This window comes from Trichosurus vulpecula, chromosome 3, assembly GCF_011100635.1.
Source record: "Trichosurus vulpecula isolate mTriVul1 chromosome 3, mTriVul1.pri, whole genome shotgun sequence".
Taxonomy (NCBI): domain Eukaryota; kingdom Metazoa; phylum Chordata; class Mammalia; order Diprotodontia; family Phalangeridae; genus Trichosurus; species Trichosurus vulpecula.
Window position 1 is genome coordinate 93,497,154 of NC_050575.1, and position 26,595 is coordinate 93,523,748.

Below are 26,595 nucleotides of genomic sequence, written 5' to 3' on the forward strand. Positions count from 1 at the left end.
AGATAGAGATATCTTTGACATATACATATATATATGTGTGTGTGTGTGTGTGTCTATATACATATAAACACATAATCACTAGTCACATCATGTAATAATTATATAAAACATTTTCCATGCATAATTTCATTTAAGTACCACAATAAGTTTTCAGTGTAGCTCTAGAAGTATCATTATCTTGATTTTACAGAGGAAGAAACTGAAGTTCTAAAGGTTGGTGCACTGTTCATAGTTATATGACTGACTGGGATTTGAACTCCGGTATTCCCTACTACAATTCCAACACCTGGAGCATTGGCTATACCTCTTTGCCACTAGCAGAGGTTGTTAGAGCCTAGGAAATAGGGTTTCTGAACTGAAAGCTACGTTGGAAATTGTCCAGTCTAAGTCTCTAGTGATGAGGATGATGATGATGAAGATAATAATAGCTAACACTTACAGAGCACTTACTATGTGCCAGGCACTGTGCTAAGCATGCTTTACAATTATCTTAAGTTTAACCCTCACAACAACCCTGGTAGATAGGTACCATTATTACCCCCATTTTATTTAGATGAGGAAATTGAGATTAAACAGAGCTTAAGAGACTTGCTAGGGTTATACATATGATAAGTGTTTGAGGTCAAATTTGAACTCAGTTCCTCCTGACTCCAGGTCCACCCCTCTATCTACTGAACCATGTCACTATTATGGATGAGGAATCTGAAGCTTATAGCTAGGCGAAGTGACTTGTTCCAAGAGGAGTTCATGGAAAAATTGAAACTAGATCCCAATTCTCCCCACATGTTATTCAGTGCTCTTTCCATTGCACCTTGATACCTAATGGACTCCAGTCTTTTTTATTGACAGCATGAAGGGCATCCTGGGGGAAGCCCCCATCTTCCTATGCTGGCATCAAGAAGATGAACATAAGTAACATATTTTCCACCTTAATTTAGTGCTTCACCAGTCTGTATTGTTGAAGGGAAAATGCTTTGTAACATCAACGTTCTGCAGAAGCATGAGTTGTTAATACTGCTAACATCCTCACATGTTGGCCAACATTTGTTTGCTCTATTCCACAGTGAACACTAGATGTCGCTCATATACTGGGTAAAAAGACTCCCCAGTCTCACTGTTTCTTTTTTTAAGCTCACCTTATCAGAGAGCATCAAGGGACCTTAACGCTCATCTAGTGCAACTCAGTCATTTTATATCAGAGGAAACTCATGTCCAAAGAGGTTAAGGCACTTACCCCAGTCAAACAGTTAGTAAACAGCTAATTCCAGCTCTCAAACTCTGAATTCACTCTTTCCACCAGAACATTCTGTCTCTTAGACTCATCATGAGGTTCACTGCTTAAATTTCTAGATGGCCGAATAGGTGCTATCTGCACAATACTAGCTTTCTCATTGGTCAAATGAAGCTAGCAGTATTTATATTAAGGCTAAGTCATCATCATGGGAAATTGGAAGAACACTTAACTAGGACTTATTGACAGAGCCATTCAAACCCAGGCTTCTAATTAGTTGCAGAATCTTGGGGATAAGTCAATGCCCCTCTCTGGATCTCACTTTATTTATCTATGAAGTAAAACTATTAAGTTAAATAATCATTGCTGTTTCTTTCACCTCTGACTGTGAGAAAGGAGAAGTGACAAGCACAAAGCTTTATGGTGAGTTTGCAGTCAGGCTAGAATTGTAGGTCAGGTCTCCAGATACTTCCTTTATTGACATCAGCCTATCCCAGTAATTGCTGTCTCAGAGTGCTGTCAATGGCAGAGCTAATACTTTCACCTAATTTATCTCCCAAGTTATTGAAGTGTGTGTGTGTGCATGTGTGCGTGTGTGCATGTGTGTGTGTGTGTGTGTGTGTGTGTGTGTGTGTGTGTGTGTGTACTAGCCTCCAGCCAATTCTCTAGAATACTAAAATGGGAAGTTTATGTCCATATGAATGGCCTGAAGATATAGGTAATATTTGCCACTTTTAGCTCTTGGTCACTGAGTCATTAAATCACAGTGGGCTGACTCTTACCTTATCTTTGTTGCTTTTATCTTCACTGTTTTTCTTTTCTTGAGCTTCCTTTTCTCTGTAAGAGAGAGGGAGAAAAAGGGCATTGGCTCCTGCAAAGAGAGGACTATGGTACAGTAGAAAAAGATCTCATTCTGGCTTCAAATGGCCTAAGCTTGAATCCCAGGCCTTCTTCTAACTATCGTGGTACTGGGGCCAGTCACTTAACCTCTCTGGGCCTCAATTTTCTTACCTCTCTAAAGAGGAAGTTAGCCTAGGATCCTTTCCAGCTCTAGATCAAATATTTCTTGAGCTTTCTAGTGGTTGAGTTAAACTAATTTTTGTAGTACTTTAATTAATTTCTAATGCCATTACCCATATATAGTATCATCGCATTTGAAGGCAGAAGGATTATAATACTAGTGTCAAAGAATCCAGGTTCAAACCCCTATTCTACTATTTACTAGCTATATGACTTTGAATGAGATATTTTTTTTTTTTTGGCAATTGGTCTGTTTCCTCATCTACCAAATGAGGGAGGATTGATTTCATGTTCTCTAAGATCTCTTCTAGACATAAATTGAATGATCATCTTAATTACAGATTCAAAAACAATTTCCAACCCTCTCATACTCTTTTTATCTTTGTGAAATTATCTCTACAACCTGCCAAAACCTCCCACTCTGACCTTAATTCTGATCATATCCCTCTGATTACTGTATTCAGGCCAGGCTGAACACTGGCCTGGAACACTGTGTGTGCTTTCCACCCTCTATGTATCATCCCTTCTGCCTAGTACATCTTCTCTCTGGCCTACTTGCTATTCCATCTACTACCTCCTTTTCTTTCCTGAGTTATTGATTGTTATAATATACCCCCTCCTCACCTCTACCTGGTAGAATTTCTGACTTCCTTTCAATTTCAGTTCTGGTAACATCTCCTACCTAAAACCTCTCTTGAAACAAACTTTTCCAATAACAAACACTGGTTTGTTTTTGAATCTTCCTAATCTCAAATTATTTTGTATCTATTGATCTTTGTGAATTTGATTTCACCCCCTCCAACAGAATGTAATCTCTCTCAGTGCAGAGATTGTTTTTCATTTTGTTTTTGTAACCCCAGAAATTAGGACAATGCCTTATATATAGAGGGGCACTTTGCAAAGGCTTATAGGATTGAACTGGATCCTTTAGGATGTCACTCTAATGAAATCCTCTAAAAAACCTTTCCCATCTTACCCCAGGTAGGACTGATCTTTTCTTCCTCTAAACTCACGTTACTTTGTTTGTACTTGGCTATTGGCACATCTTGAATGACCTATGTCACTATTATTTATGTCTGTATTCATTATTGTTTGGTCGTGTCCAATTCTTTGTGACCCCATTTGGGGTTTTCTTGGTAGAGATACTGGAGTGGTTTGCCATTTCCTTCTCCATCTCATTTTACAGATGAGGAAACTGAGGCAAACAAAGTAAAGTGATTTGCCCAGGGTCACATAGCTAAGAAGTATCTGAGGCCAGACTTGAACTCAGGAAGATGAGTCTTTCTGACTCCAGGCCAGGCACTCTATCCACTGAACCACCTAGCTGCCCAATGAATGCATCTGTTATAGTCTCCACTTAGGCCATGAGACCTTGTTCCATGAGGAACAAAACCTTATTGTTGCTAAAAATTTCAATTTCTATAGTATTTAAAATTTACAACAGCCCCGTGAAATAAGTAGCACAGTTATCATCATCTCCAGGTGGCAGATGGGTAAGCTGAGGTTCTAAAAAGAGGTGCGTTACGTCACTAGTAAGTTGGAGCTGACACTCCACCACTTTTCTTCTTCCTCTAAGTCTAGCCGCCTCATCTACTATATTACATTGCTTTGGTGCCCAACCCAGGATCTCCAAAAGCGTGGGCCCTCAGTACTTGCCCTAAGTGCGCACTTGTCTTACTCTCCCTTTTTTCTCAACTTTCTGTGTTCTTGCCCTTCTCCCCATTTGATTGGAGGCTCCTTGAGAGCAGGCCTTATGTCCTATCTTTGCTTGTATCCTCACACTGAGCACAGGACCTTACCCATGAAAGGCCCTTCTGAAATATTAACCAAATTGAATGGAATTGAGCTGTTTCATCTTCTCCATTAGCCCTTGCTCAAAACTAGCTCTAAGCAGATAGGAACTGAACATTGGGAACAGCCTGAGCCTCCTCTTTTCAAGAAGTCACCATTTTACTATACTTACAACACTTCTTTACACATGGCACATTTATTGCCATGGGTCTTGCCATCAGGGCCTCGCACTGGGTCGCTTTCTCTTGTGCAAATCAGTTTCCCATCTTTCATCCGGCTACGGAATTCATCACACTTGTCCTGTAAGGAAAGGCAGATGAGAAATGCCCAGCTGTCTCAGAAAGAATTTCACATCTAGGATGAATTTAGTCAGTCAATAAACGTTTATTAAGAACTTACTGTGTGCCAGGTGCTATGCTAGGCACTGATAATGCAAAAAGAAGCAACAAACAATCCCTGTCCTCAAGGAGCTCACATTGTAAGGGACAGACAGCAGACAAACAAATATGTACAAAGGAGCTATAAACAGCATAAATACGAAGCAAATAAGAGAAGAAAGGAACTAGAATTAAGAGGGCTTGGGAAAAGCTTCCTATAGAAGATGGGATTTTAGTTTGAACTTAAAGAAGACCAGTATGTCAGTCAGCAGAGATTTAGTCCTGAACTACCGAGGTGTGGTGTCCCCACTTTCCTTGGAGTGGGGTTTACAAAATCACAGCATTTAGAGTTGGATGGATCCTTAGCATGTCAATGCTAAAAGATAACTTAGAACAGGGCTGTTCAACCTTAGGTTTTTATCAAAACAATAGACAATGTATTTTGATTTGCCATTTTAGTGAGAGCTCTGTGGTAGCTCAGCTTTGTTTACTAAAGCATTTATGTAGATGTCTATGCTTGTAGGTGGGTGGCATGAATCACACTGAGGCCGCATTTTGGACAGCCCTGCCTTAGAGGATTTCTAGGCCAACCACCACATTTTACAATTGAAGTAACTGGTGTCCACAAAGCGATTTCTTTCATGAAGGAAACCTCCAGTTGATTATATGACCAATGAGCTCCCTTCAAATAGTCTGATGCTATGCTTCTGTGACTCCTGGGAATAGGCAGTTCAGATTTTTTCCTTAAACTTAGTGTGATATCTTTAGTCCTGCCTTCTGTGCAAAACCTTTCCTGATGCCCCAGGTGCTTGCACCTTCCCTTTAACTGATTATTTCTTTTGTGTATATTCTGTATGTAACTGGATGGGCATACCTTAAACCCTTTTATCAAATGTAAGGTTCTTAAGGGTGAAGAATGTTTGATTCTTGTCTTTGTGTTCCCACTGCCTGGGTACATAAGTAAGTGCTTTATGCATAAATATTTGTTGATTGATTAGGAAAATTTCTGGGAGGAATCTGCTCTTAATGTGACTTCTGTATACTTTTATCTCTTTTCCAGGTCTTAGCCTTCCAAGGAAAGTATCCCTATTAGCCAGCCTTATTTCATGCATCTTTGACCTGGCCTGAGATGGTTTAAGATGGATGGAAGTTTATGCAAAGGCCACCCCTACCGCTGTCAGAGGAATACTTACTTTTCCACTGCTGTTCTTGAAATTGGCAGTTCTCTTGTTCTCATCTTCCTTAGCCCTAGAAGAGATAGAGGGGAGAAATTCTGTCTGGTAAATACAAACAGATCATCAAGGAATGCAGAACATCAAAGGCTCAAAAAATAGAGGGAAGCCTGATAAGTCATCTAGTCCAACACCCCACCCAGTGATGGCATTCCTACTTTCCCACCATTGGTACTCTGATGATGGCTTATTGAGCTTCTACTGGAACATCTAAATCCTGTAACAGGGAGCTTATAATCTTGTGAGTCAGCCCGTGCCATCATCAGATGGCTTTAACTGTTGGGAAGGGAAATCACTACTTCCATAATTAGCCTATTTCATTTGGGGAGAGCTCCAATGGTTAGAAAGCATTTTCTTGGAATGAACCAATATCAGCCCTTTTACTTATCAGACCCATAAAGTTCAGGAAGGATGGCCTACCAGAGCCCAGAGAAGTAACCCCACATACACCTAACCTCTACCCTCAACAACTCCCTGCAGCAAATGTGTTCAGATACTCACAGATACTCCTTACACATGGCACACTTGTTATTATAAGATTTTCCACTAGCATCACGTACAGGATCACTCTCACGGGTACAGCTGAGACCTCCTTTTTTCCATTCTTCCCGAAACTCGGCACATGGGTCCTGAAATAGTAAGCAGAGAAAGGCTAAGTTTGCTATAGTCATTGACTGTTTTCTTTAATCAGTTTGCTAAATGCAGTGGTTAGGAAGAAATACCCAAGTTGGTGATGAGGGAAGTATGTGAGGTGCCCCGGGTGACCCTTGGTGACATCTGAGCTTAAATTTCCTTTTCTGTAAAATAGAGCTACTGATTTTTAGATTTTAAGTACTAGGGTTTCTTCTCTGTATAATGTGATTTAAATGATAATTAAGATGGTTTCCAGCTTTTGACCTTATGACTGCATGAGTGAGTGAATCCAGGTTTCATACAGTCCTGCTCGGCAGGCTCTGAACTGAATTCTATTCTCATACAGTTAGGTCAATTGAATCCAAAAAGCTGAATTCCTTTGGTGAAAGATGCTTCTCACCTCGGCTTTTCCTGCTCCACCACCCCTCTCGTTCTTTCCTTCAGCTTCTTTTTTCTTTCTGTCTTCATCCTCCTTTTTCTTTTTCTCTTCATGTTCTTTCTGGCTGGAAAGTACAAAATGGGAGAGAGATTACAAAGTGTGAAATGCACATTGGAGATAGTTGACCCATACATCTAGGGGGTAATTTTATAATTTATGGTGAACTCACACAGAGCAAGTGCTCCAGTGGGGGTCAGAAGAAGCAATACAAGAGCACTTTCAAGTTTTCTCTTAAGAGTTTTGCAATTGATTATGTGACATGGGAGACATTGGCATAGGATCACCCAGCATGGCATGCCCTCATCAGAGAAGGTGGTATGCTCTATGAGCAAAGCAGAATTGAAATAGCTCAAAAGAAACGAGAGATGCTCAGATTTAGAGAATCCACCCCAAAGGTTCACATGGACTATTTGTGCCTGACCTACAGTAGAGCATTCTGAGTTTGTATTGGCCTGATCAGCCATAGTCAGACACATTGTAACTTGACTCTAACATAGTGATATCATTTTGGTCCTCTTCAAGAGAAAAGGACAACAACAAACCAACTTTATAATCACTGTATTTATGTTTTTTTGGGCTACATTAGGGTGAGTGGCCACTATGAATTGGAGGAGCATTGAGTAAAGGAAAGATCTGCATCATTTCACCTCTTAGAGCCTTAGTTTCCTTATCTGTAAAATGTAGATAAAACCTTTACTTCCTACCATATCTCAGGCTTAAGAGCCATGAGACCTTAGAGAATATCAATTTAAATGTCCCTTTCTAGGGTTCCAGTTTTCTCCCACCTCACTCCCCTCCACCTCCCTACATTCCAACTACACTGACTGGAGGTGGAGTACATGGTTGAATACCTGTGAGGCTCCGTGCCTTTGTATTGGCCATTCCCTATGCCTCCTCCTTTGCCTCCTCTACCTCTTAGTTTACCTGATTTTCTTCAAGACTCAGTTCAAATTCCAACCTTCTGTAGGAGCCAGTCTCACCAGCGGCTAATGCATTCCCATTCCTCTTTCATATCATCTTTATCTATTCATACCATCTTTGTCTATTCTGAATATATCTTATATGTACCTAGTTATTGATATGGTGTCTCCCCCTTTAGAATTTATACTCCTTGAGGTCAAGGGCTAGTTTTTGCATTTTTTGGTATTTGTATCCCCAGAGCTTAGCACAATGTCTGATGCATAGGAAGCATTTAATAAATGCTTGTTGACTGACTAACTCATTTTATAAGTGAGGAAATTGAGACCTACAGAGTTAAGGTGCTTGCCTCAGATAACTATGAAATCAAATTTAGGTCCCTTGACTCCAGATTCAGTGGTTTTTCCCACTATGGTCCATTGCTTTACCAGGGCTATTGTAAAATCCATACCTTTATTCTTATTTCTGAGATGCAACATGGCAGAATGGGCAGAGGTCTGGCTTTGGAGTCAGGAAGCCCTGAATTCAAGTCCTGCCTGCGACACATACTAGTTTTGTGACCATGGACAAGCCATTTAACATCTAAGTGCTACCCAGGTAACTTTCTTAGACTACACATTGCAGACGAACTGTCAAGCAACATTGGCGGAAGGAGTTTCCTTATGGAGAGTGCCATACACCCAAGAAATCCCCTGTTCAGACATACATACACACATGTATGTATATATGTATGTATTTGTATTTTTTCCATTATTTTGTATTTCCCTGAAGATCAGTAGGGGAGTTTATTGGTGGAGAGAAGTGGCATAGAAAGTGATGGGAATCAAGTCACTGAGCACCTGAGTTTTGACTAGGAGAACAGAGAGGCACCAGCACCTCCAGCTCCTCCCTGTGTCTACTCACAACAAAGCTTTACACATGGCACACTTGTTGCCATGTGTTTTTCCATCTGGTCCCCGGACAGGATCATTTTCTCTGGTACAGTAAAGGTTCCCATTATTCACAAGACTCCGAAATTCATCACATGTATGCTACAAAAAGAAGAGAATCTTGGTGACCTTGGTATTTCAGAGATTCCTAGAACTTTATAACTTAGATTACAAACATTCAGTCTCTGAATGGACTTATAGAATATCAGCACTCAAGTGGACCTTAGGTGGACATTAGGACAGAAAACAGAATGCCAGAGCTGGAAGGGAGATAAAGCATTCACTATAAAAAGGACACTAAGGAGAGTCTAGTCCTGCTTCCTAGTTTGGCAGAGGAAACCCTGAGACCTTTCAGAACAAAAATGACCTGCCCAGGGCCATAGGAGCGCTCAGTGGAAGAACACCTGGACTAAAGCTCAGCTCCCCCCACCCACACCCATGCCAATTCTCAGGTCTAATAAGTTTTCAACCACTTCATAGCTTTGAAATGTCCAACCTTTAACTCACTTAGTGAACCCCAGTGATTCTACACAGCCACTGGAGGGAATTGTCTGTGAGTGATCAGTGATTAGAATTAGATAGAGTTCTTATCATAATGATTACCATCTAAAGACTGTCTCATAACATCAAGGGTTTTTGTTTATTGCTTTTTGGGGTGTGTGTATGTGTATGTATGTGTGTGTGTGTGTGTGTGTGTGTGTGTGTGTGAAGGTTTGCTCTCTGATTATCTAGACCTGTGGCATAAAAATTGGCAACCCCTCCCTCCATTTACATGTGAAAAAAAGGAGGTGTTTCCCATAGGACAAGTTAAGAGTTTTAGAACAGCAAAACATAAAGGGCCTGAAACTTGAATTGGGCAATCATAAAGACCACACCTGACCTGGAAGAAAGATAAGGAAATGCATAAACTCAGTTGCTATATTAGCTCACTTTGTTAAACTGCTTTGTTTCCTCCCCCTTTGCTCTCCAGAGAGGGAGGGATTAGAGCTGTGTTGAGAAGCAAAGGTGATATAAGTACAAAAGTTGTCCTTATAAAATTTTTTAAAACAGCTTTATTAGACTCTCTTTTAGGCTCTATCTCTTTCTCTTTTTTGCCCTCTAGAAATTCTCTCTAGAAATGAGTTTCAATAAAATGTTCTCTTACAGGGTTGTATTGTCTGCAGGAGCAATCTGAGGGCTTCTCTTATGTCATCTCTCCCCACTCTCAGAAACCTAACAAAGGCTTCTGTTGCCTGGAGTATAAAGGTCAGACTCCTCAATTTGACATTCAAGGCTCCCTCAAAGCCTACATTTTTAGCCTCATCTAACATGACTCATCTTTATCTTGCTGATTTCAGTCTGATCCAATAGTCATTTATTTGGTGCCCTGCACATCTTCCAAACTTTACAATTCACTTAGATACAAGTTGAGATAAGATATTCCCTCTGGGAGTAGATAGTCTGGTAGAGGCATAAGACACCAAGAAAAGTTTAATGCCTAATATTATATGGTATTTGCACTAGACAGGTTCAAATAAAGTGCTATGTGAAGGCCAAGGGGATAATATTGTTACTGACTGGGGATATGCCACTGTAGTGGAGGTGACACTTCAGATAAACTCCAAATTATGAGAATGATTTCAATAGATAAGAAGTGAGGGGAAAAAAATACCAGGAAAAGGGAAAGAAATTACCAAAGACATGGAGAGAAGATAGTATGTAGTTTGTTCAGGCGGAAGGAAGAAGTCGTTTGGCTTGAGTGAGGGAAAGGAAGTAAACAAAGATAAAGCTGAAATGGTTGGGTGGTGGTGCCTAATCGTCATAGTCCTTGAACTCTTGGTTGAGATTTACTTGGTAGGCAATAGGGAACCATAGTCACTTTTTGATCAGATCTTTGCATAAGGACATGTGTCTAATGTTGCATGGCAGATGAAATGGAGTGTAGAGAGAGTGGAGGCAGGAAGTCCTATTAGGAGACTATTGCAATAGTCCTAGAAGGTGGCAACGAAGATTGGTGTGAGTTTGCTGACAGTGGGAATAATTTTACTGAGGTAGCATGGACACTTCTTGTAAGAGGCCTTCCCTGACAAACCCTCCACCCAAGTTAATAATAATCTTTCCTCCCTAGGACCTCATATGTAACTTAATGGACTTTAGAAGTCAACCTAGTCCATTTTACAAATGAGAACTCTAAGACCAATGGAAATTAAGTGATTGGCCCAAGATCAGAGAGACATTAAGAGGCAAAATAGGGGGTTTTGAACCAACAGCCTCTGACTAAAAATACAGCACTCTTTCTACTGTTTTACATTTATTCATATGGTATTAGTAGCTGATTATGTCCTAATGCAAATACAAGAAGGATAGATCTAAAACCTGAAGGACCCTGAAAGGCCATCTGGTCTTGCTAGGGTAGAGCTCTTGGAACCCCCTTGAGCTCTCCTTGAACTTTCCCACTAGATCTGGTGTTCTCCTAAGACTATGAGCCTTTCATTATCTCTATGCCCAATTCTCTGTTACCTTACCCTACCCTAGCCCTTCATTGTCTGTTATCCCCAGATAGTCTTCTGCTACTTCCCACCCTTAATCCCATTGTCTTGGTTCCTGCCACTGACCTCTAGTCACCTCAGCCTACTAGCCACTCTCATCAAGAACCTCCCTAAACCCCTCCCCTAATCCTCTCAGACTATTTGGCCATCCCTAGATCCCTCCCTTAGTCTTTCTGTATATAAGATCCATCTTGTTTGCATGAAAGTGCTCAGATTCAATCTGGCCCGCTTGCATTGATGACACAAATGCTCAGATGCCTTAACAGTCTACCCAATATGGTAGATTTTTAATAAACTTTGTTTTCTTTGGCTGAAAGAAGGCTTAGGCCAAATTCATTCCCCCAGGATCCACACATTGCTATTTCAAGATCCCAGCACCCCTAAACCTCAACATTCCGAGTCCCCAACTTTCCTGCTGATGTACCTTACTCTTTCACTCTCCTGGCCTCCAGCCCTATCCCTGTCAGAGGGAATGAAGAACCTCTCTATTCTGACCTTTAGACCCTCCTCTGCCTTCCTAATGTTTGTGGGATATTCCTATGGGGCAAGCACTATGATTTATACTAAGGGCAGTGGGCTTTATCAGCCCCTTATATACATCTTGAGGACCCCCAGGCCTTTTCATCTACCCTACAGCTGAACTCTGCTATATGTACTACCATTCCCAATTCAAACATGAGCTCCTTGAGAACTTCTTTTCAGGGGAAGCTAGGTGGCACAGTGAGTAGAGCACTGGCCCTGGAGTCAGGAGGACCTGACTTCAAATCCGGCCTCAGATACTTGACACATTTACTAGCTGTGTGACCTTGGGCAAGTCACTTAACCCCAATTGCCCTGCCTTCTTCCCTCAAAAAAAAAGAGAGCGAGAACTTCTCTTCAATTGGTGCTTCCAAAAAATTAGTGTTTAATAAATGAGTGTTTCATTCATTCTTTCTTTCATTCCAACTAAGGTATTCAATGTTTTCTGTTTCAGTATTCTGCGTACTCATATCCCTTCCAGCTCAGACTATATTCTAAAGGTCCTTCCATCTTCAGTAGTCCATTTTCACAGGTCTAAGCTCACTTTTGGCTCTGATGTTCTGTTTCAAGTCCCCTTCCAGTTCAGGAAACGTGGTACAAAGGGAGGAATGCTAACTCTGGAACCAGAGGATCTGGGTAAAAATCCTACTTGTGGTTCTTACTGCTCGTATAATATTTGGCAATTTCTTTGAACCTCATTTCCCTCACTTATAAAATGAGGGATTTCAATTTGATAACTTCTGAGCCCCCTTCCAGCTCTAGTTCTATAATTCTACAAACCCCATATCTGATATCGTCTAGGGGACTTTGCCATTTAACTGCCCTGAGGTTTAGTTTCTTCATCTGTAAAATGAAGGAATTTGACTTGATAGACTCCCAGTCCATGATCTTTCTAACCCTGAGACCTCATGTTCCTCATGTTCTAAGTTCTGATATTTTATATTCTCTACCTCTGTACTTCCGTGAAGTTTCATCATGGCAGGAAAATCCAAAGCCTTGGCCTGTTATTTCCAGCCTAATATTGCCTGGATAACTACCTTTGTAACTTCTCTCTTTGCGATCGCTCTGGATGCTGCAGCAACCTTCTCTCTGGCTTCTTGTTGGCTGAGAGAAAGAGAAAGAGGAATCATTTCAAGTACAGGATGGCTGTCAGAGAAGAGGACTGGTCTTTCAATGGTCTGTTTGACATTGAAGGAAAAGAACAAAGGGGTCAAACATAGGTTTGGGCTTTGCTAGATTTTGCCTAAGGGAACATTCACAATAAGCAAACAAGTATCTATTGGGCATCCAAGAAAAAATCTCCAAATCTCTTGAAAGCTCTGAGACCCTCGTCTATTACATATCCCAGTCTACAATGACTGCCCTTGGCAAATGTACAAAGGAAAGGGAACAAATAATACAGAGTATCTTTCCACCAGCCCCTTGCTCCTCCCAACTTCCATTCCCCAATCTCCACAAGCTCTTCTACAGACATCTCTTGACTCTCATACTCACAAGAAGGCTTCACACATGGAACATGTGTTGCCATGCATCTTGCCATCCAGGCCCAGGATGGGATCATTCTCTCGGGTGCAGGCAAGGTGGCCATCCCTCACATAGTTTCTGTATTCACTGCACAGCTCCTGGCCATGGGTGAAAGAAGGAAGAGAAGGCTCAATATTGAATTATAGGTACTGGTTATTAATATCCAAGTTGTTCTTTCTGAGCAAGATAGAGCAAGACAGTCTGCTTTTTGCAAACTAAATTTGAACCCAAGTCCCTGGCTCAGGGCCATGGACTAGGAAAGGACTAGAAGAGTCCAGAATGGCCATGTAGGCTACTGAGTCTCCCAGAGAACCACGGATCCACTCTTTGCCTCAGTTAATCCTTGATTTGTTAGGCAAAGAATCTCAGCACATTGGATCTATATTTGTGGATTACAGATAAGTTGAAGGCTTGTTTCTGCTTTCTACAATTACCCAATAATTTTCTTTCCCCAGTAAACTCCAGATTTTCTCTACCTCACCCAGAAAATTCTCTACCCTCAATGAACTCCCCAACAATTTCGCACCCCTCAGTGAGACCTGAGTAATTCTCCTTCTCCAGTTAACCCTGAGCTAAGATCAGCCTCATCAAACCTTGAGTATTTCTTTGCTCTAAGAAAGTTCCAATCAACTGTCTTTCCAGAATGAGTGAAATTTGAGTATATTTCATTATAGATATAGGAAAGTCTTAAAAGTTCTATCCACTGCAATTCCCTATCTCCTGTGAACTCAGAGCACTTCCCCACCTTGTCCTATGCCTTACCCTGAACTGGAATGAAATTCTCTGTCACCATTGAACTCTGTGTCATCATCCACCCTCTGCCACTCTCAACAATTCTTCAGAAAACCCAAAATAATCCTCTGACCCAATTGGTTATAGTGAAAAACAAAATGAAACCCAATGATTCTGGGGTCAGAAGAGCTGGGTTCAAATTCTGCCTCAGCCACTCACTACCCCTGTAACTTTAGGCAAGTCACTTTTTTGGGTGAGGGTCTTGGACTAGATCAGAGATGTCAAACTCCAGGCCAGTGGGCAACAAGCAAAACTGCTAAGTTTAGCCAGAACAAGATTAAAATGAAATTGGGAAATAGTTAACAAAATAAACAAAAATGTAACACAATATAGAAAATGTTTATCTGTGGTTTTCAAAAGTCAATATGCAGCAGCAAGGATCTGTTTCTATTTGAGTTTGACACCGCTGGACTAGATGACCTCTAAATTTCCTTTCATCTCAAGAACTGTGATTCTGATTTCAAGTTTCCCAGTCAATTGAAACTAAGAATAACTGACATTTAAATAGCACTTAAAGTTTACAAAGTCACTTAATCCCTGTTTGCCTCAGTTTCATCAACTGAAAAAATGGAGATGATAATAGAACCTACTTAGCAGGTTTGTTTAGAGTATTAAACGTGATAGTATTTATGAAAAGCCCTTAGCACAGTATCTGGCACATAGTAGGTCTATTATAAATGTCTATTTACAAAGTACTCTATAGATATTATCACATTTTATCCTTACAATAACTTTACAATATCATAATTATTACAATAACCCTGGGAGGTAGGTTCTACTGTTATTCCCATTTTACAGATGCAGAAACTAAGACACAGAGAGACAATTGACTTGATCAGGGTCACAAAGAGTAAGAATCCAAAGCCAAATTTGAACTCAAGTCCTCCTGACTCTATCTACAACTAGAACCCAGAGTTCTATCGACTGAACTACCTTCTTGCCTCAAATAATTCTCTGCATGCTTCAAGCCCCCAGAACTCAAAGAAATGCTTTACCTAGTACACTCCAGGCAACTCTCTCTCACCAGCAAACCAGAAGCAATGTCCTGTTTCTGGTACACATGAAACGCTGAGGGATTTTCTACCCCACTGAAATTTTAAGTGGTTTTTGTTTGTTTTTGATTTTTGATTTTTTGTTTGTCTTTGCCCCAAGTAACTGTAAAGTAATTCTGTGCCTCTAGGAAAGCAATTCTCCACCAGCAGTATGTAAACCCCCAGGGCAAATGATCTATGTCCAATACTCCCTTAGGATTACCTACTCTCTGTGAGATTCAAACTAATTCTCCAACTCTGGTGAGCCCTGAGTAATTCTCTCCAGCAAGCCCTAGGCCATTCTCCAACTCCAACAAAAGAGAAGATGTGGGTTGTCCAGGCTCTGCCACATCCTACCCATGTGATCTTGGCTGCAGCCACTAAACCTTGTCTCACTTGTACAAGTGAGGAGATTTGTACAGATGACATCTAAGTCTTTTCAATTCTAAGTGCATAATGTTATTATCCGTAGGCAAGCCACACAAACCCTCAGTGTCTTGGTTTCCTTATGTATAGAATAGAGATAATAATAATTCCTATTCTGCTTTGTCACCTTTCCAGGGCACAACTCCCTACCAGACCTGAGACAATACAATGATATACTGGATATAAAGTATTATATGAACATAAAGCTCTATATAAGTGCTCATTGTTATCATCAGCTGTGTGACAGAGAACTTTGGTATTACCATGGTTCATATACTGGGCAATAATTTTCCTTGAAACAGTTGACATAGAAGAATATTAACATTTGATTAACTTATCGGATGACTAATAATATTATCTCCAGCACTGTAATAGTAATTAAGGTGGGACTTTTTGCTGTTGACCTTTAATGATTCTGGCCTTTGTTTGAATGGGGCAGATAAAGTGGGATGTTTTTGTATTTTTCAGCACTGAGACAATTGGGAGCCATTGATTTGTATCTGATGTGATATTGGGGGTGGGGAACTTCTCCATGCCCAGCCTGGGTGAGGTCAGGGCCCTCCGGCCCTGAGCAGGATATATAAGCACAAAGGTTAGTGTTCTTGGTAGGAGCTCTGAGCCACAGCAGGAGTGGCATGTGACTCTGGGCCAGCTGTTCTAATGAGCTCCCTGGCTGTACACCCAGATGTTGATAACTACGAATTCTATTTTTCCCCTGAAGTAGGTGGATGTTATTTGTATGCTGGATTAAAGTAAGATTGTTAACCCCTTAACATTGCTTTCCTTAAGTAAAGCAGATCAAAAGGACCTGTGTTGGCTGCTTTCTGGGTGCTGGTTGTTGATGGATCTTACACCCCCACAGAAGCTGCTAGCTGGATTATTGATACAAGCACTTATAAAGCGGTCCTCTGGATTTATCAGCAGTGGTAGCATCATTCCATCCACCAATTCCCGACATCCTCCTCCAGTGAATGTCACATGTTAAGATGGAGAGGTCAACAGGTTATCAAAGAATTATACCAAAAGAATATAAGCTCTAACAGATCCTCTCAAAGTAGGAAGCCTTAAATACAGATCCCGCAAAATGTTGTCTGAGGACCAACCTAGCTAGATGCTATCTATAATATTCATCACCACAAATTGGCCACTAGGGGGAGAAAGGTTTTTGACTTAACAAAAACTCATGAAAACTTTACTAAGGCAAGGAAGGAAAGGCTGTTATTTGTGTTAGTAAAAAGAATACCAGCACTGACAAAATCATAGGTCTTTTGAGATATTAAAGTTATTATTAGTAGTAGGGATAATTATTGTTTTTGTTGTAGTTGTGCTCATCATTTATAATTACATAGCACTTTGTGGTTTTATATTACTTTCACACCTTTTATTTCATTTGATCATCACAACACTCCTGTGCATGAGTCAGTAGTCTTTAATAATAATAATAATATGTGTGTGACTGTGTGTGGGTATGTGTACACCTCCATCCATGATCTAAAAGGAACAGCAAATATGTAGTTATTTATAGATTTTCTAATTCTGATGAAATCACAAATTTGGATCCTGGATTCATGTTCTCCTTTGAATACCAACTCATTATATGTATGTGTATATGTATACATACACACATACATACACACACATATACATATATATACACATATATATCTATATCTATATATGTATGTATATATCTAGATAGATAGATATACACATGCACACTGTGCTTGTTAAGAGTAGGAAATGGAGGATAAGAGAAAGGAAAGGATTTGCCAAAATTTCATTACTAAAGAGGGATAGAGTTGAAATTTCTTTCTAGATTGCCTGACTTTCAGTCCAGGGATCTATCCATTATAGGTACTATGTGTAACATGACCTAGAAAGACATTAGATTTGGAACTGGAAGACTTGGGTTCAAATCCTATTTCTGCTTCTCACTACCTGAATGACCTTTAGAAAAACTACAACCTTTCTGGTTTAAATTCCATGTGAGTAAAGTGATAGAACCAGATAACCCATCTAAAATTCTCTTCCTATGGACTAATGAATAACAAAGCTAAAAGCATATTGCCTTAACAAGGAAAAAAAAAGTTTATGTACATGTGTATTTGAAATATCTGCTTAGTAGGATTTAGAGCCAGAAAAGAATTTAAAGGTCATCTAGCCAAACTCCCTTCTTTTACAGATGAAGAAACTGAGGTTGAGAGAGAGAAAAAGGCTTGCTCAAGTTCACATAGCAAGTAGCAGAGCTAAGATATGAACTTAGTGTTCCGACTCCCCATCCAGTGTTCTACTATACTAAACTTCCTTTCATTTAAAAGAGAAAGGCTTGACCTTTCTAAGATCCATGGGCATCAAAGGTCATCAATGGCAGAGGTGAGATGCAGTTAGTAAAGGAGGCTACCTGTGCACAGCTGGTGGCTGTTCCTTATGGGAGGTTCCCCAAGGAAAGAAAGGTAGGATGTGAAAGTAAATTACCTGAATTGCTTCTCTCTTAACCTTTTTTTCTCCATCTGCTTTTTTCTTCTCTTCTTCTTCCAGTTTGCTGCACATAGGAGAGAAAGGGAGAAACTGAATCCTGGCCCACCATCTTCCCAGGGAATCTCTTCTTTCCAACAACCTCTTGCCTAAGGCCAGATGGAGCTTAGTTGGGATTATATCAATACCAAAGAGTAACACTGATCCAGCCATGATTGCTGCAGCCTAGACAATAGTTTCTTTCTAGTTTTTCTCCATAAACTCTAGAGGTTTGAGAACTAGAGCACCTGATGAGCCATGAGCAGCAGTTGGTTATTCAGCTAGTTCAATGTTTGATGAACAGTGAGATTATCTGAAGTGAATAGCAGGGTGTCCTAAGAGCTGCTAATCCATCTATCCAAGAACCCACTATGGCTCTTCTTCCTTCTATCCCTGATTGCCTGCTCTCTGTTCTTCTATTCTCTGGCCCTCTATGTTCTTCCCTTCTTTCTCTTCTCATATTCTTCTATTTCTTTTTACTCTTTCCTTCTTTCTTTCTTTCCTTCCCCCCCATTTCTTTTCTTCTCTCACAACTTATTATATAACTAGTAATACAATATATAATTTATCATATAACTAATATAACTCTTGTCTTTCATTTTCCCTTCCCATCTCTTTTTGATCCCTCTTACGATAATTCATTTAATATTCTTTTCTAGTATTTTTTAAAACTAGTACCAAATAGCTATGATGATTATTATTTTTAATATAGTTTGAGGTCCACAATGCAATGGCTTATACATTGGTACTATAAAACATTATTTCTCAAAGAGCCTTCTGAAAGTATAATGGTGTAATCGAGATGTTGTGGGCTTCCCCCTCACTATGGGTTTTTAAGGGAAAACTAGATGACCACTGGAAGATGTTGCAGGAATTCTATAGAGGTGTGGATTGGACCAGATAGCTTCAGTGGTCCTTTCCAACCCAGAAATTCTGTCACTACTATCTTTTTTATTTTTGGTAATTGGCATATCATCTTATACAAGGAAGTTATTTAATAAATGTTCATTTGTTTGATTCTAGGGTGACACTAGAGTCAAAGGTGGATCAGTGGATAGAGCACCAGCCCTGGAGTCAGGAGGACCTGAGTTCAAATCTGGTATCAGACACTACCTGTGTGACCCAGGGCAAGTCATTTAACCCTGTTTGCCTCAGTTTCCTCATCTGTAAAATGAGCAGAAGGAGACGGTAAACAGTATCTTTGCCAAGAAACCCTCAGAAAGTGTTATGAAGAGTCAGACATGACTGAATATCAGCAAATGATTTTTCCCCCTTATTCTTTCTTTTCCCATTTTTTTCCTCTCTGTGTCCTTGACTCCAAATTTCCTCTCCTGCTAAGCTGGATAGGATAATAGATAAATATGTATGTATACACACATACATGCATATACATGCATACTATACATAATTTGAAATTTTTATCATAATGTAAAAAAGCAAGAGATTTGGGTATTTTACGTGTCATTAGGCAAAAACATTTTTAAATCATTAAATTCAGTTGTTTTTTACTTGATGTTGCCTTGATATACTGTTAATTATTTTCTCCATGAGTCAGTAGTTCTTAATAATGTATGTGTGTTTGTGTGTATGATCCAAAAGGAACAGTAAGCACTTAGTTATTTATAGATTTTCTAATTCTGATGAAATAACAGCCTTGGACCTAGAGTCAAGTGTCTTGAATCATAGATTCATGTTCTCCTTTGCATACCAACTCACTGTATTAATGCATGCAAGTATATATGTGTATCTGTATACATATACATATATATGTGAACATATTATGCCTATGTATGCATGTATATTATAAATTCAACACTTATCAAGATCACAGACTTCTTGAGACATGAACAATAAGAAAGAGAAGAATAAGAAGCCATGAATTTCTATCTCGGACTTTGTTTTTATTTGTGTTCATGTGTCAGAGAGAGCTTAAAAATAATAACAAATTGTTCCATATTTTTACACCTCCTATATCTTCCCCTCTCTTCAGTGTGTGCAACTTTTAACATATTTATTGCTGTTCTTTATTTCCCCTTATCTGTAACTGATCACCAAGCCCCTCTTCTACCCCACTCCCCGCTACAACTTGCCTTGTGACCCTGGGCAAATCACTCAAAACTCTGGAATCAAGAACTTGTAAGGATGGTCAAAGGTCAATGCCTTTGTAAAAAGGAATGCCCTCCCTCTGTGGTATCCCCACCAAAGTGCTCCTCTCATGTTTATTAGGATCCAAGCACATGTACTTACAAGATGCTGGCACACATGGAACACTTGTTGCCATGGATTTTTCCATCAGGGCCTTGAACGGGATCATTTTCCCTGGTGCAGATGAGGTTCCCATTTCTCACTTGGGCCCGAAATTCACTGCAGAAAGCCTGGAAAAAACAAAGTAAGGTTGCCATTCTCTCCAAGCTCCTCTGCTTCCCCAGCCTCCCTCCTGCTTCCACCTGTTCTTCAGAGCTTGATCAGCCTTCAAATCCATCTAGTTTCCCTGACCATAGACACTTCCCCATGGAAAAATATGAGTGGGGGATCATCATAGCAAGAATTTTCACTCCACACCCATGTTGCTTTGATAAGTACCTTGTCTGCTTCTCTCTTTGCCTTTATTTTTGCCTCTGTAGCTGCCATTTCTCTAGCTTCTTGTTGGCTAGGGGAAAAAAAAACAGAATTGAAGATCTATCTGAAAAGAAAGCAAGAAACTGGGGAAAAAAACTTACAGGAAGCTTTTCTGATAAAGGCTATTTCTCAAAATTTTTATGACTCAAAATGAACCAAATTTATATGAATATGTATAAGTCATTGGTCAATTGATAAATAGTAAAGCATATCAACAGGAAGTTTTCAAAAAAAGGAATCAAAACTATCTATAGTCATATTTTAAAAATATTCTACATCACTATTATTTAGATAAATATAAATTCAAACAACTCTGAGCTACTACCTCACACCTATCAGATTAGCTAATATGACAGAAAAGAAAAATTACAAATGTTGGAGGGGATATGGGAAAATTGGGACACATATACTCTTGGTGGTTTTGTGAACTGCTCTAACCATTCTGGAGCACAGTCTGGAGCTATGTCCAAAGGACTATAAAATTGCATATACCCTTTGACCCAGAAATACTGTTACTAGGTCTGTATCCCAAAGAGATTAAAGAAAAAGCAGAAGAACCTATATGTACAAAAAAAATTTTATGGGAGCTTTTGTTGTAGTGGTTAAGAACTGGAAATTGAGGAGATGCCCATCAGTTGGTGTATAGCTGACCAAATTGTAGTATGTGATTGTGATGGAATACTATCGTGTTATAAGAAATGATAAGCAGGATACTTTCAGAAAAACCTGGGAAGATTTATATGAATTGATACAGAGTGAGGTGAGCAGAACCAAGAAAACTTTGTACAAATTAACAACAATGTAATACAGTGACCAACTATAAATGACTTAGCTATTGTCAGCACTATAATGATCCAAGACAATTCCTTATTGATGAAAAATACTATCCACCTCCAGAGAAAGAACCGATGGAGTCTGAATGCAGACTGAAGCATAATTTTTTTCACTTTTTTTTGTAATACGACTAATATGGAAATATGTTTGTATGATTTTGCATGTATAATTGACATAACATTTCTTGCTTTCTCAATGGGTGGAGGAGGGGTGTGAGAGAGAAAGAGAAATCAGAACTCAAATTAAAAAAATAAAAGAATGTTAAAAATAAATAAATGTTAAGAGTCATTTGAGCACAGGGCTATTGCTCAAGAGGGGAAATGGTCTTTCTTGTGGCAACATTTCTTTAAGCCATAGTCTCTAAAAGCTCTTAGTATTAGAGAAAGACAAAGCCTGTTCTCTTATAGAGTTTGGATTAACAAATATCCTGAGGATGTGGAAAGTAGCTGAAATTAAGGCCAAGAGACATGGACTCAGGTTCTAGCTTCAGTACTTTCTTACTTTGGGCAAGTCAGTTTCTTATTCTGTGTTTCATTTTCCCCCTCTACAAACACAATAATTGATACTTACATAAGACTTCAAAGCTTGCAAAATGTTATACATATATCATCTCATTTGATCCTCACCAAAAGAAAAAAACTGTGAGGTAGTTACTGCATGTATTATGATGCTCATTTTGTAGATTAGAAAAAAAAAAGATCTGTATAATTGATATCCTATAGCTTGCCTTCTCAAGGGGAAGGGAAAGAGCAGGGGAGAAGGAATTTGAAAATCATTTTTTTTTATAAAATGAGTGGGTTTTTTACATGTAATTGAAAAATATTTAATAAATAAATAAAAATATATGGAAAAAGAAAAGAAAAATGAGACTGTAAAATTAGATGAATTGTCGGTAGTCCTATAGCTAATAAATGTCTCAGGTAGCATTTGAAGGCAGAAGTCTTCCTAACTCCAAGTCCAGGACTATTTCAACTCTATCGTACTGCTTCTCAAAGTCAATGGCTTAGCTGCAGTGATCCTTAAGATCCCTTCTGGTGTACTACATTCCATGATCTAATAAATTATTCTACTTCTTTGTACCTCAGTCTAGTCATCTATAAAATTGAAATGATGATAATCCTTGTACTTCTTAACCCTCAGGCTTTGGGGAAGAAAAGCAATCTGTAAACCCTGAAGTGCTATAGAAATAACAGAACATTCATAGGAAACCTATGATGTCTGTCTCCCTTCTAATAAGTCATGTCTCCATTGTTCTCTCCTGGGCCAATTCAGAATGTGCTATATGTCCTTGGAGAAGTAGCTAACTGCCAAAATTTCCATCCTGCAGGTAATCTAACAACTTTGGGGGTTATCTTAATTCCTGTTGTTGTTGTTTGTTCTTCATTCTTGAAGAGGACTGATCAGGAAGATGATTCCATGACTTGCAAGTGAATTGGATTTAAGTGAGAATGGGCTGTGCAAAGTCACCAGCCTCATTTTCTCCTCTGCAGCCATCTGGGTCCAGTGGCAAGACATAAATCAGGAAGACTAGAGACGACCCCCCCCCCCTTAATTCCTATACATTGCAGAAAGCTGATGCTTTGGTATTGCTAATACTTAGGGTTTGCATAATGCAACAGAGAAATCTCCAGTTCTAGTATCAGGACATCTGAGTTCAAATGAATAAACCATTTAAGCTCTCTGGGACTTGGTTTCACTGTCTATAAAATGATGAGGACTGGCTGATAGATGAAGTTCTGAAATTCTAGGAGCCAGCTCTGGCTACCACCCAGATACCTGACTCAGAAGCACTGGGTACCTGACACAGAAATGGATTATCACAGTCCCAGATCCTCTCAATGGAGGATATTGCCTTTGCTTTCAGCCAAGGTAGCAGGAGAACTGAAGAGACTGAGTGTAAGCAACTCTAGGGAACCCCACCTCACTCCAAACTCTAGAAGTTAGTCCCTCCTTTTTTCCAGTTCTGTTAGTAACTCAGCCCATACTCACAAAAAGGCTTCACACATGGAGCACGTGTTGCCATGCATTTTGCCATCCAGGCCCAGGATGGGGTCATTCTCTCTTGTGCAGGCAAGGTGGCCATCTCTTATGTAGTTTCTATATTCACTGCACAGCTCCTGGTCATAGAGGGATAATAATAATAACAAAAATAATAATTATTATATTCCCATTTCTACAGCAATTTAAAGTTTATAAAGTACACTTCTCATGACAAGCTCATGAGGCAGGGATTAGAAGTATTATTATCTCCATTTCACAGATGAAGAAACTGAGGCTCAGAAAGGGTTCCCATCAGTCACACAAAAGTAAAAGACCTTGGATTGCAAGCCAGACTCTTAACTCTAAGATTAATTCTCATTCCACTATAATAAGCAACTGCCCTAGAACCCAAAAGTGAGAATTCAATTTTAGACACTCCCTTCTTAATCCCAGGCCCCCAAACAAACTACACAGAGCCGCAAGGCTGGAGTATTTGAAACTAGTTTCCATTTTCAAGGAGACCCAAGTGACTCAACAGCCTGACCCTCTGAGTCAGTTCCATCAATTAATTTTGTATCTTCAAGGATAACCAAGCCTGGTTTTTTTGGAGGACCTATGTAACTTTCCATCACCACCACCACCACCACCACTGTAATGGAATATTATTTCAAAACTTCACCTTTCTTAGTTGTGAATTAGGATTGATGGATTCCAGAGTGGGAGGAAGAAGCCCTAGGGTTCAGATGTTTGCTCTCCAAAAAAAGCTATTTCAGGATACACTGAAGAGACAGTGGGTGTGAAAGGAATTACCTGCACTGTTTCTCGCTTAACTTTGTTTTCTGCCTCCACTTTTTCCTTCTCTTCTCCTTTTTTCTTCTCCTCTTCTTCTAGTTTGCTGTGAGTAGGAGAGAAAGCCAGAGGTTGAATTGAACGTCACCTTGTCTTAGAGAGCAGGGGTGGAGTATTCGCCAAACTATTGGTTACTAAATTGCCTAAAGTCAGAGCAGACAACCCCTTTTCCCATTAGAATTTAAGCTCCTTGAGGGCAGAAGCTATTTTTCTTTGATTCTGCAAAGTGTCTGGAATATACTAAGTGCTTCATAAATATTTGTTGATTGCCTGACTGATTTCAGGCTAGATTGAGTCTTTGGCAAGATTTCACCTCACCGAAGGAGTATTACTGGTGAATGCTCACTGCTGCAGGTAAGAGAAAAATTTCCTCCATCAAAACAGTTTCTAGAGGATTGAAGAGCTATGAGGAGTGTTTAATGGGCTGATTCACATTTTATGCTAATTTAATGGAATTAGTTGGAAAACAGGGTACCATTGTGGGAAGAGTCCTGATTTAGAATCACTCTGAGTCCTAATTCTGATATGTGATGTTGGGCCAGGCACTTGTCCTCTCCGAACCTCAGTTTCCTCTTCTATAAAATGAGTATTATATTTATACTACCTACCCTTCAAGGTTTATGGGAGGAAAGGCCTAAAAACCATATTGAAATAGGAGTTAATCTTATTTTTAAAACTTATCTCACTAGGTAAGGTGAGGAAAGTGCTTTACTAACTTTAAAGTATTACAAAATTTGAGCTATTCTGTATTCAGGTATAGCCAAAGGTCACTTGTTAAAAGTGAATGTGATGCTGTCCCAAGAAGAGATTATTAATATTTTCACCTCAAAATCCACTTAAAATTTTTTCTCTGCCCATTTCTCTCCTGCTTCTCCAGCCTCCTTTTCTGCCCCCTCTCTCTTCTTTCTCTCCCTTTTTGATTTTGTTTCCTCCCTTTTCTCCTCTTGTCCTCTTACCCTACCTTTACTTCCCTTGACCTCTCTTTCCTTTCACCTTTCCAATTTATGGCTTACACACACACACACACACACACACACACACACACACACACACACGTGTGTGTGTGTGTTCCCTTCCTTAATGTAAAAAGCATGTAAGTTTGAGTATTTCATTTTTTCTTTAAATAAATTTTAAAATTTAATTACATCATCCTTTCCTCATATGTGGCTTTTGATTGTCATCTGCCATTGAATTTTTTTTTTCACTTCACTGTGTGGATCAATAGCCCTTGATAGAAGAAAAAAAGTTTCCCTAAAGTGATTTCAAATCATGTTCACATTTGTAGACTTGTTCCTTGTTTTTTTGGTTATGATTTTGTAACCATGAAAAACAAATATTTGCTGTATTAGTTTGTTGAGGTCAATAGAAAACAGACCTTATTTGAAGTCATTTTCATTTTCAATGTTATGCTCTTAATTTATATTGTTCAATTGGAGCTAATTTTCAGGTTACATTTGGAGGATTTGTCATTGATGAATCTATATTGCTGTGTCCTAACCACTGTAATGAGTTAAAGAGTCAGAAACCAGGAGGAATTTTAGAACAAAGGATATCAGTGCTGGACAGAGCCATAGGACATAGAACAAGGAGAAGTAAGGAGCCTTAGAACATTGCTCATAAAATATGTTGGTTAGCTTTGCTTAAGAACAATTCCCTTCGTTTTTACTTTTTATTATAAGGAATGGCTCTCTGGGAGGGGAAAGAGAAGTGATATATTGGGAAATATAGATTAGGTAAAAACTAAATCATTGAAAGCTTTATTATTTCTTTTTTGAAGAACATAGATTGTCGAAGCTGGAGGGAGCCTTAGGCTACAGAGAACACTGAATATCAGAACTGGAAGAAACATTAAAGACCCAGCCCCATCATTCATTGTATAGGTGAAGAAACAAGGTCACACAGTCTGTTAGTGACAGAATAAGACCTCCAACCCAGGTCTCCTGACACTTGATTCCTCTTTCACTATACTACTCAAGTTCTTCCAGATCCATCAAGCACCAAGCTAGGGTTCGGAGTTTTCTGTCATGCCCTTTGTTTGGGGGGAGTGGGAAGTATATCACACAAATACTCACAAGATAACGGCACACATGGAACACTTGTTGCCATGCATTTTGCCATCAGGGCCTCGGACAGGAGAATTCTCCCGGGTGCAAATGAGCTTCCCATCTCTCACTTGGTTTCGGAATTCACTGCACAGATCCTGTGAAAACCAAGAGAATGCTTCTGGGGTAAAGGTTTCTCCTGGTTTCCTCTTTCTCCCTTTCCCAAACAACCTTCTTCTCTTCCCCAGATACTCTGCCCTCCAGTTTGGCTTCATATGCTCCATAGAAACTAGTGCTGGAAGGATGCTTTGAGATCACCTAGTCTACCCCTTCAGTTGACAAATGAGTAACCAGAAGCACATAATTA

At 39.5% G+C, this 26,595-nt stretch overlaps 1 protein-coding gene across 1 annotated transcript in view; it reads right to left on the bottom strand.

The window, feature by feature from the left end:
* SPINK5 (serine peptidase inhibitor Kazal type 5) overlaps positions 1-26,595 on the bottom strand; it is a 79,724-nt gene that overhangs the window by 23,919 nt on the left and 29,210 nt on the right. Inside the window, exons 11-24 of the mRNA XM_036749763.1 lie at positions 26,259-26,386; positions 24,148-24,232; positions 23,347-23,474; positions 20,488-20,554; positions 20,152-20,279; positions 17,866-17,932; positions 13,112-13,239; positions 12,655-12,721; positions 8,545-8,672; positions 6,685-6,787; positions 6,153-6,280; positions 5,621-5,667; positions 4,215-4,377; positions 2,014-2,068 (exon numbers count right to left, since the gene is read on the bottom strand). Of these exons, the coding sequence (XP_036605658.1) occupies positions 2,014-2,068; positions 4,215-4,377; positions 5,621-5,667; positions 6,153-6,280; positions 6,685-6,787; positions 8,545-8,672; positions 12,655-12,721; positions 13,112-13,239; positions 17,866-17,932; positions 20,152-20,279; positions 20,488-20,554; positions 23,347-23,474; positions 24,148-24,232; positions 26,259-26,386 (1,422 nt within the window). The remainder of the gene's footprint in view (positions 1-2,013; positions 2,069-4,214; positions 4,378-5,620; positions 5,668-6,152; positions 6,281-6,684; positions 6,788-8,544; positions 8,673-12,654; positions 12,722-13,111; positions 13,240-17,865; positions 17,933-20,151; positions 20,280-20,487; positions 20,555-23,346; positions 23,475-24,147; positions 24,233-26,258; positions 26,387-26,595) is intronic.